Raw genomic sequence first — 18,379 nt, 5'->3', positions numbered from 1 at the left:
TAAATAAGGAAGTGTTATTTACTCCTCATAACACAAGAACTAGGAGTCACCAAATGAAATTAATAGGCAGCAGGTTTAAAACAAACAAACAGAAGTAGTTTTTCACACAATGCAAAGTCAACTGTGGAACTCCTTGCCAGAGGATGTGTTCAAGGCCAAGACCATAACAGAGTTCAAAAAAGAACTAGATACATTAATGGAGAATAGGTCCATCAATGGCTATTAGCCAGGATGGGTAGGGATGGTGTCCCTAGCCTCTGTTTGCCAGAAGCTGGGGATGGGCGACAGGGACTGGATCACTTGATGATTACCTGTTCCGTTTATTCCCTTTGGGGCACCTGACATCATCCATTGTTGGAAGACAGGTTACTGGCTAGTTGGACCTATGGTCTGACCGAGCATGGTTGTTCTTATGTTCTTTAGAGGTACTCCAGTCTCACGCTTCAGGTGAAAACTGATTGCTAGGATGAGGTAGAATTGTATAGCAAGCAAAGAGCATTATGTGCGCTATGGTTGGGTGGGTTTCGCTGCACCTTATCCTGCAGTATTTCCAAAGTCATGAGAGGAGCTGCTGCATGGAACATTTCAATGTCTTTCAAGCAGCCCTGCTGGAAGCCATAGAATGAAACAATTCCCGGTTGCTGCTGGCAGTCCTGCAGCAGCTGAACACGGTAGAGTGCCATTTCTGGTCCCGAGAAACAATACTGTCTGGTGGGATCACATCATTATGCAGTTATGGGATGACGAACTTTTGTATGCACAAGGCCACTTTCCAGGATTTGTATTCGAAGCTCTCCCCAGCCCTGCAGCAAAGCAACACTAAAATGAGACCTGCTCTGACAATGGAGAAGCGAGTGGTGATCACTGTGTGGAAGCTTGCAATGCCAAAGTGCTATTGGTCAGTGAGGAATCAATTTGGAGATGGTAAATCCACCATGCAGGATGTTGTGATCCAAGTATGCAGGGACATTAATCTCCTTTTGCTAAGAAGGGTTGTGACTCTGAGCAATGTGCAGGAGATACTAAATGGTTTTGTTGCATTGAGGTTCCCTAACTGCAGTGGGGTGATATCACTCTCCAGAGGGTACCAGAGGTGGCAGAGGAACAGATTCTGCAAGCGCCAAGTACAGACTGGGTCCTTATGCTGCCATGCTGTGTACTGTGATGATTCCAGGCAAATGAATAATTGAGTGGCATGGGAAAGTGTCCTACCGTGGTAGAAGAAATAAGGCAGGCCTCCACAGAAACCTTCTGCAATGGATTGCAGAGGACCTCCACGAAAGTTTTCTGGGGATCTCTGTGGAGAATTCCTGAGTCATGCCTGCATACATAAACAGTCTTTTTCATGGGGCAACATCTGCCTAGCTGTTGCGGCTACTAGGAAGCAGATAGCCACTCTCTACCTCACCTTTCTGTTTTAATTAAAAATAGACTATAAGAACATGTGATCCCAAAATACTACTTAGAATTGCATAATCACCAGAGGTTCCTTCCCCAGCGTCAGACTCGGCCGCAATGCTGTTCTGCAACTGAGTGGACTGCTCCAGGGTTACAAACAGCTCCTGACTCTCTGGGTGAATGGAATCCCATTTTCCTCCTCCTCTTCCTCATCCAAGACCACCTCAGTCTTGCCTGTGCTGGTCCAGGATTGTGACTCCTTAGAGGTATCCATGCTGTTCTTGGGGTTTGTGGTGAGGTTGCTGCTGAGAATCTCATGCACCTCCTTGTAGAAGCAGCATGTCTGTGGTACTGCACCAGAGTTGCTGTTCGCCTCCCTTGCCTTCTGATGTGCCTGCTGCAGTTCCTTGATTTTCACTTACCACTGCTGAGTGTCCCTGATGTAGCTCTTCTTCTCCATGCCCCATGCGATCTGTTCAAAGATGTCTATGTTTCTATGGCTGGATCGGAGCTGTACCTCCATAGCCTCTTCTCGCCACAGACCAAGAAGATCCACCACCACCTGTGTACTCCAGGCTGGAGTGCATTTGAGGTGTGGAGCTATCTTGATCAGCTCTCCACAATGATAAAAATAGGACATGGAAATTCATAAGATCCTGGTCTTTTGACAGGGAAGAGTCTGTTTCCTGTGTACAGTAACTCCTCACTTAAAGTCATCCCAGTTAACGTTGGTTCGTTGTTACATTGCTGATCAATTAGGGAACATGCTTGTTTAAAGTTGTGCAATGCTCCCTTCTAACATAGTTTGGAAGCCGTCTGCTTTGTCTACTGCTTGCAGGAAGAGCAGCCCATTGCAGCTAGCTGGTGTGGGGCTTGGAACCAGGGCGGACCGGCAGCTCCTCTATCAGCTTCCCGCTCCCCTAAGTTCCCTGTGCTGCAGCCACCCAGCAGGCTAGTAATTGCAGCTGTCCCTCCTCCCACTGCCATGTGCTGCTTCTGCCCTCTGCCTTGGAGCTGCTCCCCGAGACTCCAGCTTGCTGTGCAGGGGGAGGGAAGGAAGAGGGGCCTAATGTCAGGGTATCCCTCTCCCTCCTGCTCCTGCACCCCACTTACCCCATTTTCCATAGAGCAAGGGGAATACACCAGGGCTCAGGATGGAGAGAGCTTGCAGCAGCTGGTCTCAGCAAGCTGATCTAATTAACAAGGCAGTGTACTTAAAAGGGGAAATGCGCATCTCTCTCTCACACATACCCATTCCCTCCATTCCTGCTGCCTTGTAGAGTGAGAGAGTTAACCCTTGAGGGCTCAGGCAATTGCTAATTCATCATTTAGCAGTAAGGGAAATATCCCATCTTCTGACTCCTCCACTTCAACCAAGCATCACAATCATCATTACTGTATACCAGTATTAAATTGTTTGTTTAAAACTAATAGTGTGTGTGTGTGTGTGTGTGTGAGAATATATATATATATATATATATATATATATATATATATAGTCTTTTGTCTGGTGAAAAAAAATTCCCTGGAACCTAACCCTCTCATTTACATTAATTCTTATGAGGAAATGGGATTCGCTTAACACTGTTTCACTTAAAGTCGCATTTTTCAGGAACATAACTACGTTAAGTGAGGAGTTACTGTACCTGGCTGCTGTGCAGTGGAGTTGAAAACATTTACCAGCATGGTCATAGTGGAGCATTGTGGGAAACCTCCTGGAGGCCAGTTAAGTTGATGTAAGCAACATCGTGTGTACACTGCCTCTGAAGAAGTGGGTATTCACCCACGAAAGCTCATGCTCCAAAACGTCTGTTAGTCTATAAGGTGCCACAGGATTCTTTGCTGCTTTTACAGATCCAGACTAACACGGCTACCCCTCTGATACTTGACTGCCTCTGTGTTAACCTGAGAACATCGAATTAAGCACTCTGCCTCCTGTGGTGGTGGAATAATTAAGTCAACTTAGCAGGCGAGTTACATTGGTGGAAGCGGCCTGGTAGTGAAGAGACGTGCATTATTAGGTAGATGTAAGGCAGCTTACATCGACCTTGCTATAGTGTAGACCAAGCCTTAATAGGCAAACAATCCATTGTAGCAAATCCTAATTCATACCGTTAAATAAAGCAGAAAACAAAAAAACTCTTATAATAAGATAATGTCCATGTCTGTAGTTTCTGCTTTCCACTTATAAAGGCAAGGTTATGCAGAGCTGCTGTGCTAAAATTTGTTGATAACTCATTCCTAGGTGGCGTTGTGCGAGGCTTTGAAGCAAGGTAGAGCAGAGAAGCAAGTCTAACTCTCTCTTTTGTCAATTTGGTTAATTGAAATCCAATTGATAGGCCCTGTTCCTGCAATGTACTGCATCTGTGTGGAGTGCTATTGAAGTCAGTGGGTTCTGTGCAGGTGTAAGGGGTCTACCTAAGTGCAGTACACTACAGGATCAAAGCCTTAGTGGTTACACAGCTGACATGCTGTACTGATGTCTTGCCCCCACTACCTTCTTTTAAACTGGAGGAATGTGGTTTGTTTTCCTTAATTTTTTGAATAAACCTAAAAACTGCTTGTCCTCATATTATATGTGAAAACTCTATTCAAAAAGGATTATTTGTTTATATGGCAAAGTCCAGTCCTGTTGATATGCAAAGGGCACATGTCCTCTGAGCAAACTCTGGGTATCCTTGCCTCTCCCACCTCCAACTGTACAACGTGGGAGCAAGGGCAGACAAATTACTACTGGGTTTGGTTTTTTGTTACTCTTTACTTTCCTGTAACATATACAATACATGCCAATAAACAGTCGTTCAGGAACAAAAGTGATAGTCCATCTTGTGTATAAAAATCCCCATAAAATTACATTGTAGACCTTGATTGCATGGGATCAGTGATAAAATTTTTCAGTGCTTCATTGCTCTTGTTCCTGTTACAGGTACATGTGACAGCATTGCAGCTATGAGTGGAATTTTAAAGAGAAAATTTGAAGAAGTTGATGGCTCCTCGCCCTGCTCCTCTGTGCGGGAATCTGATGACGACATTTCTAGCAGTGAAAGTGCTGACAGTGGTGATAGCGTCAATCCATCCACTTCTAATCATTTTACCCGTAAGTACTAAAGTTGTATATAAGACACATTGTTTTGCTCTACAAGAGAAACCATATTACGTGGTGACAGGTTTCAGTGGTAGCCGTGTTAGTCTGTATCAGCAAAAAAACCAAGGAGTCCTTGTGGCACCTTACAGACTTAACTAATTTATTTGGGCATAAGCTTTCGTGGGCTAGAACCCACTTCATCAGATGTATGAAGTAGAAGATACAGTAGCAGGTATAAACACGTGAAAGGATGTGGGGTGCTTTACCAAGTGTTAAGTCAGTCTAATGAGATAAATCAATTAACAGCAGGATACCAAGGGAGGAGAAATAACTTTTGAAGTGGTAAGAGAGCGGCCCATTACAGACAGTTGACAAGAAGGTGTGAGTAACAGTAGAGAGAAATTAGTATTGGGGAAATGGGCAGTTTATGTGATTAGAATATCTGATGAGAATGGATTTGTTTTTGGCCGTGGGGTGTTGGTTGCATTTAGGGGTATTTCTAAATACTGAGTTGAATATTTTAAACAGTCTAGGGCCAGGTTCTGCAACTCTCCTTTGCACAAATAGTCCCACTGAAGAAGTCAATTGCTTAATTTTTAATTGCTTCATTTAACTGAACTGGAGCTACCTGCATGATAACAGTTGCAACTCCTGATTTATTCAGGTTTTGTATATTATTCCTCTTTAGTTTATACATGAAAAGTGCATGAAATTCTAAATTTACACAGATCCTGTGTGTTCAGTTCTTCCTCTTGTACAATATAACCCATAACCATTTCAGAATATAGGAATGAAATTATTGTATGATTTAGAGGCGGCATTCCTAAATCTCATCAAATCTTTATGCTCATTCATTAATGGGAAAAGCTACCTTACAAGTTACTGCGATTTTTTTTAGTGCAGACATATTACTTTATCCCGCTAAAGGCTATCCATAATTTATCAGTTTGCCTCATATGCAGAAATAAACTACATCGTATATATTGTATCCTAGCTTTTTCAAGAAAACAACTCCATTGTGTGTTGATCATGTGATGTGAAACACCTTTCTATAGAAACTTATCTGTTTTAAGGAAAATATAGGTTATATGTTCATTTTATCATAAGGAATAAATTACATATGTAAAATGAAAAAAATCCCAGTCATGTGCGTCATTATGTCCTATCTATGATTATGTATGTTGAGTGAAATGGATTACTATGACTTGATTAACTATAATCATTCACCAAACTGGTGAAAAGCATTTTGTGTAGCTAATGTGAAGAAAAATGGGGAGGGGAGGTATGTGTGCACGCGTTTGTGCACACGTGCAGACATACAATTTAAACACATTTTTAAGAGAGAAAATTATGTGGATTTTGACTTTGCAATAGCTATTTCAGCCCTGAATTATAATTCAGATGTCTGATGCTGTTTTATGATGGCAGTATTCATGTTGGCAGATTCTCATTCATGCTGGCAGGTGATAAAGATGTGCAAGTGTTTTTGTGCTGAAACTGCCTATTTTCTCCATTCCTTCATGCTTTTTACTTCTGCTGATGTCCATCACTCATCTCATGTGAACATGTGTTCAGGGTCACATATTTTCACTTCCAGCTACTCTGCTCATTAGAAATATGGACACCTTTGTTATATTTTAGGTTCCTTGGAATGCTGGTGAGCTCTTCCATCAAAAATATACTTCAATTGTCCAGCAGTTCACTGAAAGGAAGTAGTATACCTTATTTTAACAATATATATATATATTTGGTTATGTTTCAATAAAAAAGTGGTTGAGTGGTGGAGTGAACTGTCCTGTGGGTGATTTCAACCTACTAATAAATCTGATTACCACTAGAGGGGTCAGAACTGGTTAGTTACATTACCTCTTTCCTACCAACTGTCTCACAAAGGGCAGGAAAAATAGTGGGCAAAATGTCTTTATTTATCTTGTTTTCTAATTAATTTAATTTTAGCACAAGGATACTACAGCCTTTTGACCTCTTAAACACAAGAAGATACGTTTGCTTGATCAAAATTAACAGTAATAACGAGATACCTTTGTAATTTACTGAGGCATCCTATAACTTCAGTTTCTTACTGTAGTGTTTTAAAAGCTATGACAGTTTCTCTGTTTTACAATAGAAAGTGTTTGTTTGTATAATTCTACAGTTTTGCACAGCTTTTCTGTAAACTAAACTGATATAAGACATTCTTAAAATAAGAGTTTCCACACACAGATTTGTGCCTGAATAACAGAAAGTGTGAATCAGAGTAGTGAGCCCCTTAAGAATAGTGGTGCCTAAGGGTCAGTCCACCCCCACTGCGTGGTGTGGCCATTTTAGGTTTTGAAATTCTGATCTGCAGAGTCAGGGCCGGCCTTAGGATTTATGGTGCCCTAGGCGAGATTATTAAACTGGTGCCCCTGTGCCTGATCTGCTCTTAGCAACACAAACATAAGCTTATAGTATTGGAAAACTTGCCACATTCACATTATTAAAACCAGTTTAACTTAATTAAGCACACTGTAATGCTGATGGACTAGCACTAAAGAAGCAGCACTATAGAAAAAATTCTGATATGACAGAATGATACAAATAATATATTTTTTTTAATTTATCAAAATTTTATTGGAAATTTATATGAAGAGGTATTGAAACAAAGATTTGTTTTTAATTAAAAGCAATCTTTCTGGCTTTTTTGGCTGCAAAATCAGTAATAAGGTCATCGTATGATAAAGACAAAGTCGTGTCTTGTTCGATCGCAAGAATAGCAAGACCAGTCAAGCTTTCCTGACTCATTGTAGAGTGGAGATAGTTTTTAATGAGCTTTAGTTTTGAGAAACTCCATTCTCCTGATGCTACTGTTACAGGAATTGTCAGTAGAATACGAGTGGCAATGTACACATTAGGGTATATGTCAACAAGTTTGTGGGTATGAATAAACTGTACAATGTCCATCACCAATTTTGCATGTGGCAACATTGATGACAGTGTACTCAATTCTTCGTACAGTTCAAGTCCATTTAAATCAAAAGTATCACTGTGCTTCAGGAGGCTCTCTAGATTCTTGCACTTTTTCATTAGTTGCTCTTGTTTTCCTATTTCGTTGAATTTAGTTATGTCATACAAAAATCCAAACTGTTCATGGTGTACTTGCAAGGTATTAAACCTTTCATCAACAGCAGATACTGCTTTATCCATCACAACATTAAAAAATTCAACCTCAAATTTCTTTTCTGGATCGTCTATGGGCATGATCTGCTGTACAGATTCTTCACAAAGAAGTGTCCCTGGCCTTTTTAACTCATATTAACTATGTATTTACTTTATGAAAGTTGGAGAAAACATTGTGAAAACATAAAACATTGGCTGCCCAACTTCTGGGCTGGCAAAAGTTATACTGACTCACAGGGAAAAAAAAAAGCAGGTGAATCTTAGTACAACATATGGTCACTCTATACCAGGAGTCGGCAACCTTTCAGAAGTGGTGTGCCAAGTTCACTGTAATTTAAGGTTTCTCGTGCCAGTAATACGTTTTAATGTTTGTAGAAGGTTTCTCTCTATGTCTATATTATATAAATAAACTATTTTTATTATCTGAGGTCTTGGCCACTGGTCCTGCTCAGGCCACTGCCAGCTGAGTAAATGAAACCCCAAACCGGCAGCGGGCTGGTGGCTGGAACCCTAGACAAGGATCCCAGGCCCTGCTCAGCCCGCTGCTGGTCTGGGGTTCTGACCACCAACTGCTGCCAGCCAGGATCCCGGCCGCCAACCCCCCCCCTCAGCCCGCTACCAGCCTGGGATTCTGCTCACCCAGGCTGGCAGGAGGCAGAGTGGGGCTGGCGGCTGAGCTCCTGACTGGCAAGGGGCCGGCAGCCGGAACCCCGGAGTAGCAGTAGGCTGAGTGCTGCTGGCACCCCAGACTGGCAGCAGACTGAGCCACTCAACCCCCCACCGGCCCTGCTCAGCCCGCCGCCGGCCCGCTCAGCCCGCCACCAGCCCACTCAGCCCGCTGCCGGCTGAGTGAATGGAACCCCAGGCTGATAGCAGGTTGAGTGGTTCAACTGGCCTGCTCAGCCCACTGCCAGCCTGGGGTTCCTTGGGGGTCCCCAGGCCAGCAGCAGGTGCTGAGTGGGGCCGATGGCTGGTATTCCAGCTGGCAATAGGGCAGCAGCCGGAACCCCAGAGCAGTGATGGGCTGAGCCGCTCAGCCTGCTGCTGCATACCATCAAAAATCAGCTCACCTGCCACCTTTGACACGTGTGCCGTAGGTTGCCGAACCCTGCTTTATACACTAGTAAGGAGATGAGCATATTACAGTTGTTGGAGGGCTCTTATCAGGAGTAACAGGCTATAGGAAAGTCAGTCAATATTTTTTGTTTCTCTGATGAAAACTGACCCACTCCCTGCCTCAAACCAAACCTGTCACTAATAATTGTCAACAATTTAATTTTCTGTTTTTGGCTAAGATATTGATTTTTTTAAAAAAAAATATTGAAATTGGATTCAGGATTGTTAGCAAGAATTTTTGGCAAACAAAGTTTTAAATGACAATCTAAATGGCAACACAGTACTGCTTTCATGCTTGGCTCACCCCCCAGCCTGCTGGTCCAACAGCTGCAGTAGAGGAGGAGATAGGTGGAAAACTGCAGGACCCCAAAATCCACCTCTTGGGGTGCAGAGTGGCAACAGCAGCAGCAAATCCTCAGGTCCAATCACACGCCAATGGGCACCGCCGCCAGCCCAACAGACCATGGTGAAGTTAGCACAGCATCTGATCTCAGGGACGGGGCACCCATGGAGCCACAGCAGCTCATCCTGCCCTGTGCAGCTCCCCCCGGATGAGATGGATCGCTGGCAGCTGCCAGCCCGGGGGAGAGGCGCTCCCCAGCTAGGGTGGCCATATCCAGATGTCCTGATTTTATAGGGCCAATCCCGATATTTGGGGCTTTGTCTTATATAGGCACCAATTACCCCCACCTAGAGTGACCAGACAGAAAGTGTGTAAAATCAGGACAGGGATGGGTGGGTGTGGGGGGGTAAAAGGAGCCTATATAAGAAAAAGATCCCAAAATTAGGACTGTCCCTATAAAATAGGGATATCTGATCACTGTACCCCAATCCCCTATCCTGATTTTTCACACATCTGGCTAACCCCAGCCAAGCCCTGTGTGACATTCCAATTCTGGCTGCCTGCCGAGGAAGTGAGTTACTTTCACTTTCATTCCTCAGCAGGCAGGCAGCCAGCCTCCCCTCCCCCCCAGCACCTCACCCAACCCAGCCCTGACGGAGGGGAGGGAGGAGAGAGAGAGGGGTGCTCCTGGGGAGGAGGGAGACAGGAGGGGGTGCTCCATGCAGCAGGGAGGAGAAGAATGGATGTTATGGGAAACAACAAAGGATACTGGTTCCAGAGCCACAGAGCCTGCCTCACCTGACCTCAGCCGGGGGAAAAGAGTCACACTCGCAGGTGAGCTCCTTTCCCAACCCCCACCCCCTCCCCTTCCCAGAGACCCCAGCAGCCAATCCCATTCCTCAGACTGTGCTGCATTCGGCTCTCTCTAGGACCCAGCAGCCCTGCTTCTACACTGTCTGGGCTGCCTGCAGAGTGGTGCCCCCAGGCAGAGTGAGGCCCTACACAGCTGCCTATTCTGCCTATGCCTAAGGACGGCCCTGTGCAGAGTTGGCAATAGGCGTAAAAAGACTAAGCAATTACTTAGGGCCCCAAGCAGCTGCGGGGGGATGGGGAGGGGAGAAGGAGGAGAGAGGGCACTATTAATTGTTAGTATGTGTTGTGGAGGGAAGAGAAGGAAAATATTCCTGCTTAAGGCCCCCAGTTACTAGCATTGGCACTGATGACAAACAAGGACCGGGAGATATTGGTAGAAAGGAAGCAGTTCTGCAATAATTGGTGTTTGGGGAAAAAATCCCATCACTGTTTCTTTAAGGACCCCAGACCTAGAGCCTTGCAGAGGGGGTGGGACAAGGCTCTGCTCTCTCGCGACCGACCAACGGAGATATGCCGTTTCCCTTCCTTAAAGCTCATATGCTGCCTCCTCCCTCATAGCAGGGCAGAAAACAGCAAAGGAAGGTTTGTATGCTGAACCCTTGGAGCCCAGGGACTGATTGGGGAAAGGAGCCAACTGAAGGAGAAGCTAGTTAAGGCCCTATAGCTGACCTAAACTGCAACCCAGCTCCAAGGAAGAGAGCTGGAGACTCCTGTCTTAAGGAGAGAGACAATTGAAAGTACAGGCCAGCTCCAAGGAAGAGAGATGCAAGAGCATTGTCTTCAGACATTGTTTTTCTGAATTTGGTCAGTAGCAATACAATATTACTGACCATATCAGCTACCAGATTCTTAGCTGGTATAAGTCAATATAGCTCCACTGAAGTAAAGAGGATGGCTATACCAATTTACCCCCCAGACTTGCTTTTTGCCCCTTCCCAACCAAGCAGGATTCAAGCACAGCTTTTTAGACCATTTTACTTGTGGCAATATTGGTAGTATTTCACTGATATGTATGTATTACATTTAAGTATAATGTTGATAAGCTAAAATGCAATCGTTACTATGACATTATTTCTGAGCAGTCCCATAGGGGAATATTGAAGTGACATAGTAACTTTTGTTACTGGTAATATCCTGATGACTGTGTACCCTTAAGCTGATTTGTGTTACCACTGCATCTACTTTAGTGTGTATATGATTCATCATAGACTGGGTTTGAAACAATCTATTTACATCAGATAGTCACCAAAATAGAAAATAGCAATTTGGTTCTGAGTGCACCAGTTTATAAAACAGATTGTCACTAGTGTTCCTTATTTCTGAATATATTAAATTGTCAGATTTAGAAATAGAAACTTGAAAGTTTTAACACAAGTGCATAACATTAAATCTTGATTGTTTCTGAAATATTGTTCTAAATATTGTTCTTTAGCTTCAGGGATAATGTTTTTAAATATAGGCATGGAAAAACTACAGCTTTTAGTATTGTGAGTATCAGAGGATCTCAGAAATATTTGGCCAGAGCCAGAAATCTCTATATATACTGGCAATATGGAAATATGAAACGTAAGTTGAATGTACGTGCTTTAATTTTACTTTTGCAAACAGTGCCCTGAGTTCATATGGTAAGGGTCTAAATTCCAAGAAACATATGTACAGTATCTTCAGACCAGCTTTATACAATATTGTGAATAAGCACATATTTGAGAAGCTTCATTGCCTTCCAGAAGGAGATGGCTACTGTACGTTGATACATAGTCAGAAAGTGGCATATGTTCAATTTCTAGAATTCTGCTGTATGTTTTAGTATATACCGTATATGTATACAGCTATAGGTACAGTATATTTGAATGGTTTGAGAGGGGAGGCAGCATATTTGTTACTAACAGTAATACTGGGAACATTGATCTTCCATGTCAGATGAAATATCAAATGGAAGGATGACCTTGAGCCTGCTCAGCTGCTTACATCTCACATTCAAAGCCCATTCAGTTCTTCTTCGTTGTTTCTTAGCTTTATCAGTCAAACATAATTTAAATCATAGTGTAATTGATGGGAAAATTACATTCACTTACCTAACAGTAAGTTGCTAAGACTAAGATATTCAGAACTTTAATATTTTCACCCTTGTTTCTGATTTGGATCAATTTTCACTATATTCAGTCAGTTAAGGTCTAGCAGTTTCAGTGTGTTTCAACATCATTATTGGAAAGTTGAAACTAGCAGAGCTCCGTGCTGGCCTTAGACATGTCTTCTATATGTTTCCTATAGAAAATGAGCCTATCTGATGATGTATGGTAGTAAATATAAACTGGTATATGAAGAAAGAACTGATAATATTTTTAGGAAAGAGCCAACTTAACTTTTTTTCTAGCACTTAAAAATAAATATAAGCAAACCTTTTCCTGTCTTGCCATTTAAAAGTGATTTACATTTTAGATAGTTACCCTATGCTTAAAAACATTTGATTAATTTAAATATGCCAGTAAAATTTCTAGTTTTAGAAAAAGCCAAGATACTCTTTTCCAGAACTTTGTGTTTCAGTGAGAAATTAATTTCTTATATTTTATCACTTCCACAGTTTCTAGGGAGAGTCTTTATGCACTTTGGTTCAAGAAAGAAAATATGTTAATTGGGACAATTGATGAAACAGGTTATGCACGTGTAGAAAAAAATTTCATTTTAGTCAGCTGCTTGTGGCCTTGATATTCCTACTTTGACCTCCCTGCATCACCTTTGGTTGTCTTAGGCCACGTCCAGACTAGAAATTAAAATCGATTTTAGATACGCAACTTCAGCTACGTGAATAACGTAGCTGAAGTCGAATTTCTAAAATCGAGATACTCACCAGTCTGGACGGGGCGCCATCGATGTCCGCGGCTCTCCGCGTCGATTCCGGAACTCCGTTCGGATTGATGGAGTTCCGGAATCGATGTAAGCGCGCTCGGGGATCGATACACCGCGTCCAGACTAGACGCGATATATCGATCCCCGAGCAATCGATTTTAACCCGCCGATGCCGCGGGTTAGTCTGGACGAGGGCTTAATTAGATTGTAAGCTTTCCAGAGCTAGGAACATTTCTCTTTCTGTGCGTTTTAAAATGTGATATAAATTTACAATGCCATATAAATTATTTAGATATGAAAACACTAAATTATGAGCTTTAGATTGTGGTGAAAAAACAATTTATTTTCATTGTAATGCTTTTACATTTTCCATAGTCATATAGGTATATAGTTAAGTTTTATATAAGAGATTAATTTCGATGTTTACTTTTGCTGCTTAATACAGTGTCATCCTTAATGTACATCATACAGCCTTTCTGTCTATTAGGAGATTACCTGGGTGAGGCAATGGGGGGAGTTGACATAGAACCAGCATAACTACCTAACACCAAGGAGGAGCCGCTGCTGCTTCAGAAAGGGCTTTGAATGGGAGTCTCATCTAGTTATTAACCCTTACAGCAGAGAGACCTTTTCCCCCATGGGAAGCAATTATAAACCCTAGGCACTTTGAGTGCATTTGGTTGTTGCATTTCAAATAAGTTTGTATGCTTAAGTAGGAGAATAAAATCCAGCACTGTATAAACTGGAGTGTTTGATCTCTCTAACCTAGTCTGAGTTATTTTACTTGACTGACCGCTAATGCAGATATTTTACATGTACAGCTGATACATTAAAACCTTCCAATAAAATTAAATGATGGTTAGTTGGTAGCTATATCCAAACATGTATAGTAACAGAGTGAAGGCTCTTTAAAATATACATTAAAATATATTTTCCTCATTCTCTTAACCCATTCATCTACCCAGAGAAATAATGGCATATTTCACCAGAGGGTTCTGTGAAACTCATTTGAGCTAGAACGTACACTGGAAATAGCATGGGCACATCATACAGTCAGCCAGTTGCACTGCCTCTATCACACTTGCACATTTCTTCTTCTCTGATCCCATGGAAGCTTTTTCCTTCCTTGCTTTTAAAAAAAAAAGAATTCAGTTGCTACTCCTTGTTCGTTCATTTCTTGATACCTTACACTGTTTCCTTTCCTCCTGTTCTGCTGGATCTTTGATCATCCTCCTGTGTGCCCTTTATATAGCTCTTCCCCCCACCCCCACCGTATGATAAAGTTTGATTTTAGATACAAATTGTCTTTGAAAAACCAGCAGTTTGGGGATTGTGGAGCACCTCGGTGTTTTACAGTCAGCAGGCCCTTCTGTATACTATTTCTGTTATGGTAGCACTTAGAAACCCCAAGTGGAGATCTGGACCCCATCTTTGAACCTTGTCTTCCTTTTCGTATTAATCCCATGAGTTGTGAATATTAGAGAAAACCTCATAGACTAATACTCTTGCTCCTCTGAGATAGAACTGGAGTAGATTAGAAGGAGGTAGTTTTTGAATCAATAATGGAACTGCAGCATATTAGCAAGCAGGGAATGTGTATAAACTTGTTTAGGGTAGTTAATGTATCTCAATGGCCCTAACAGTACATATTGGATCACATTCACCACCATGTTCCAGCTGCTCTGCTCCACTAGCTATAAACATAGTTTAACTGGTCAGAGCCAGTGATGCAGAGTCGGGGCGGCTCTAGGCACCAGCACGCCAAGCGCGTGCTTGGGGCGACAAGCCGCGGGAGGCGCTCTGCTGGTCGCTGCGAGGGCGGCAGGCAGGTTGCCTTTGGCGGCATGCCTACGGAGAGTCCGCTCGTCCTGCGGCTTCGACATTTTTGAACAAGGGATTTTAAGTTGTTCGTTCTCCTTTATTGGGGTAGGTAGCAGAGCAGTATCATGAGAGGAGTAGAAAATAAGATAGAAAGAAAAAGATGGAAAATAAAAAAATATTTTACTTAATGAATGATTTAGAACCGTAGTTTTCAACCTGTGGTCTGAAGGCAGAATTGAGACCTTTCAAAATTTTGGCCCAAGCAAGGGAGCATGAGGGCATCATTTGAGCTCCCAGCCTCAGGTGCCAAAATGTTGTGAGCTGGCCCTGTGAATTAGGCCCATCTCTGTTTGCAGTTAATATTTCTGCATGAAGGTACCTCTGTTGTTTTTTGTTAATGTGAGGATTTTTCTGTTTCAGTATTTAATATCAGTAGAAAAAGACAGAAACCCAAACAATGAAATATATAGAGAGAGAGGATATGCACTTCCTAATACTGTAAAGATCCAGTGATGCTAAAGTCATCTGAGAAGGGAAATAGTTTAGCTGGTCTCATTCTTGCACTGGTGTAAATAAGAAATAATGGAGTTAATCTGGATTTATATCCATGTTAATAAGATCAGAACTTGCTCCTTTGGAGTTTGGACTGGTACATTTTCATGTAGCTCAAGGTGCCTGGACATAGTTCTGCTTTGAATAACATATAGAAGGACCAGTTAGTACTCAGATTCCAAGCAACCAACAGCTGCCAACTTCTTTCACCATCCCTAGTCCCAAAAAACTTTAATTTTTCCTGCAGATGATCCCAACACTTAAATATATGGTGTTGAATATGATAGATGTAGTTGGCTACAGAGTTAAGCACAAAGTTATACTCTGTAGTGATGTACTATGGTTCTTATTCTACCTTTTAACAAAAATCTGACATAAGATGTTTTCTGTTGTTTATATTCACAAGAGCTAAAGATGCTTGTGATATTGGTGTTAGTTGTACAGTATGAGCTGTTGTCTTTTTTCATTTTCTTTTAATTATTAAGATGTGTTTAACTGTGGATAAAACTGCACTTGGCATCACTGGAGGTTTTTAAGCCACTCATTCAGTATGCTTGCCACTAAACAATAATGTCAGGAAATCTCAGTGCCCATGGGTAAAAGCATTTCCTTAACATTAATCTCCTAATACACTATAGTTACAATGCTTAAAGACTGTTGATTTGGGGGATCTGTCTATGTACAACGTACAAATTCTGTTCGATGTTGGGGCCCCTGCATTTCTGTGTCAGACTGCAAATTATTTTGAATGTGCAGTATTGCTGACCTCAAAACATCAAAAATCTAAAGCAATAAAAGGTCAGATTGGTCCAAACATCATGTTGTTGTTTTTTTAAAGTGTGTGTGTGTGTGTGTGTGTGTGTGTGTGTGTGTGTGTGTGTGTGTGTGTGTGTGTGAAAATATGTACATTTTAGGTCTCTCTTGATTTTTGAACTACACCTGCCCTTCCCCAGTGTGTATGTGACAAATAGTCTTGCCCACTCTCCCAGATTTATTGGGTGAAGTGATTTAGGCCCTTGCTGAAGGAGCTCTCACTCCCATATCTGTCCAGCCCCTGCCCAGCGATTAATTCTGCCCTCTATTCATTCCCCTCCCCCATCAGTTCAGCCCACTCATCAGTTAAGCCACCCAAACCCATCTCTCTTCCTGGATTTCTTCACCCATCTCTCCTAGGCCTGGAGAGAGGGCTGCAGCAAGCCCACCCCCTTTCCAGCCTGGGAGTGCTTTTCGCTCCCTTCTGCCCTTCCAGCCTGGGAGTGCTTTTCGCTCCCTTCTGCCCTTTCCCAGGCAAGGTACTACAGGGCAGGGGAGGAGCAGAGGTGCCATCCCTATTCCTGTTGCTCAGAGGCGGGAGGTGGCAGAGCCCCTTGAGCTGATGGACCTATTAGCTCTCTCCTCCCCCATCCCTTCCTACAAGAATGACTTCCGATAACTAGAAGGGGGTGAGGAGGAGAGCTCTGCCTACAGCAGCTCTGATTGGTTATTCAGCCCCAAGAGGTGGCCAGGTGGGACAGTTAAAGGGCTCAAATTTGCTAGAGGGCTGGAGCTTCTTTTGTCAGCACAAGACTAGTTCCAACCCCAGCCAAAATCATGTCGCTCGTGAAAAAATCATGAGGGTTGGCAACACTGTATGTGGGGCAGGTTGCTTTTTCTGTTGCATTTTTACCTCCATGTTGCACTGAAATTCTAAAGAGTGATGACACAGGGAACAGAGCCTACAAGTCTGGTCTTTGAAAGAGACTGTCATTAAGGATGATTTATCAGTGATCAGACCTGACTCACAGAGAACAATAGGATCTCTGAAGGCTGGGGGAAGCTAGTTTGTCCTAACTTTTCTGCAGGATATTGAAGATTGGAAAATGGAATTTCCACAGCAGCAGGAACCAGATGGTGGTGGGAGTGAGATACATAAACTTGTGAGACACACAGAGCAGAGACACTTCATGATTTGGAAGAGAAGGCAAGTGCAGGAGGAGAGATCCTGGACTCCTTAGAGGATTCTGCCCAGGTGCAAAAAATTCTCCAGAGTGGTGAGGAAACAGGAAAATGTCTAGATCTGTGTATCTTTTGTGCTATCTAAGTAAAAGGTAATTGTGTTTAGGAGCCCTTACAAAGCCAGTTTGCTTTTTGCTATCACATGTCCCTGAAAGACAGTGTAAATCAGAGTGCCCATGTGGCTGGAGTTTTGGGAGAGGGTGTGTATGAGCTACTAGGAATCTGAGGAGTAAGCACTGATCCTAGGGGCCTAAGGTTGCTGGACCACGTAGTCCCATTTCTCTGAAAGTATAGCAGACAAAGCACCTGTGCTCAGGAGATGTGCCAAAGAAGTCAAGGGGAAAAACAGTGCTGCAGCCTAATGAGACCCAGAGCGCACAGGTCCTGCAGATTGGACCCAGCACAGGAGCCTGGTGTGTGTCCAGCAGAGGGAGTTCTATTAGGGATGTGTGTGTGACAACCATGTAATCAAAAGTATTTAGTGTGTACACTTTACAGATGTGTACATTTTCTTTTTTCATTTTTGGACCCCTAAAAAACTTCAAATGGAGGTGCGGCCATAGACATAGTCTGTAGACCATAGTTCAGCCACTGTTCTAAGTCATTCATTAAGTAAAATGTTTTTTTACTTTCCATCTTGTATCTCTAACTTTTTTTCTTTCTATCTTATTTTTATCTTTAACCTAGCCTGCTGCTGTTTCATTCCTCTTGGTAGCTATAAACACTGCATTTGTGTACTTGGTTGGGAGGCAGGCGTGCAAGTACTGCTAAGGATGAAAGATAATATCAGTACTACTCCACAGATTCCCTGCCACCAATCCTAGAACAGCCCACGTGACTCCTTCTTTCTTTGTGTGAGAGCAGGATTTCTGGGATGCTCCCACCTGATAACTAGTACTGGTTCGAAAACGAAATTTCCATTCTGCAGAAAATTGTGACATTTCAAAATTTGTTTTCATTTTGAATCTGAATGAAAAATTGAAATTTCAAAATTTACTGTTTATCTCATTAAACAGTTTTATCTCAATAAGGCAAAGAGTTTTGTTTTGATAATGTTTAAACATGATTTTAGATAAAATACTACGTACAATATAATGTATAATGTAATATAATATAAAAGTTATATGCAATGGATCAGTTTGATAAAAGTTAAGATGTTTCATCATTATCAAAATTAAACTAGAAAGCTAAAA

The 18,379-nt window shown here is 42.4% G+C and overlaps 1 protein-coding gene across 6 annotated transcripts in view; it reads left to right on the top strand.

Annotated features, from left to right (window-relative positions):
- Nucleotides 1–18,379, top strand: part of CSRNP3 (cysteine and serine rich nuclear protein 3) — a 162,819-nt gene that overhangs the window by 115,299 nt on the left and 29,141 nt on the right. For 5 of the 6 annotated variants that reach the window (XM_050916859.1, XM_050916856.1, XM_050916860.1 and 2 more), the window contains exon 2: nt 4,325–4,495. In XM_050916859.1, coding sequence (XP_050772816.1) covers nt 4,348–4,495 — 148 coding nt within the window. In that variant the 5' untranslated portion in view covers nt 4,325–4,347. Of the gene's footprint in view, nt 1–3,040; nt 3,135–4,324; nt 4,496–18,379 lie in introns of those variants that run through there. The other variant, XM_050916861.1, reaches the window with a different exon arrangement.

This window comes from Gopherus flavomarginatus, chromosome 10 (genome assembly GCF_025201925.1).
Source record: "Gopherus flavomarginatus isolate rGopFla2 chromosome 10, rGopFla2.mat.asm, whole genome shotgun sequence".
Taxonomy (NCBI): Eukaryota; Metazoa; Chordata; order Testudines; family Testudinidae; genus Gopherus; species Gopherus flavomarginatus.
Note: the sequence above shows the minus strand (reverse complement) of the source record. Positions and strands in the feature narration are given on the sequence as shown.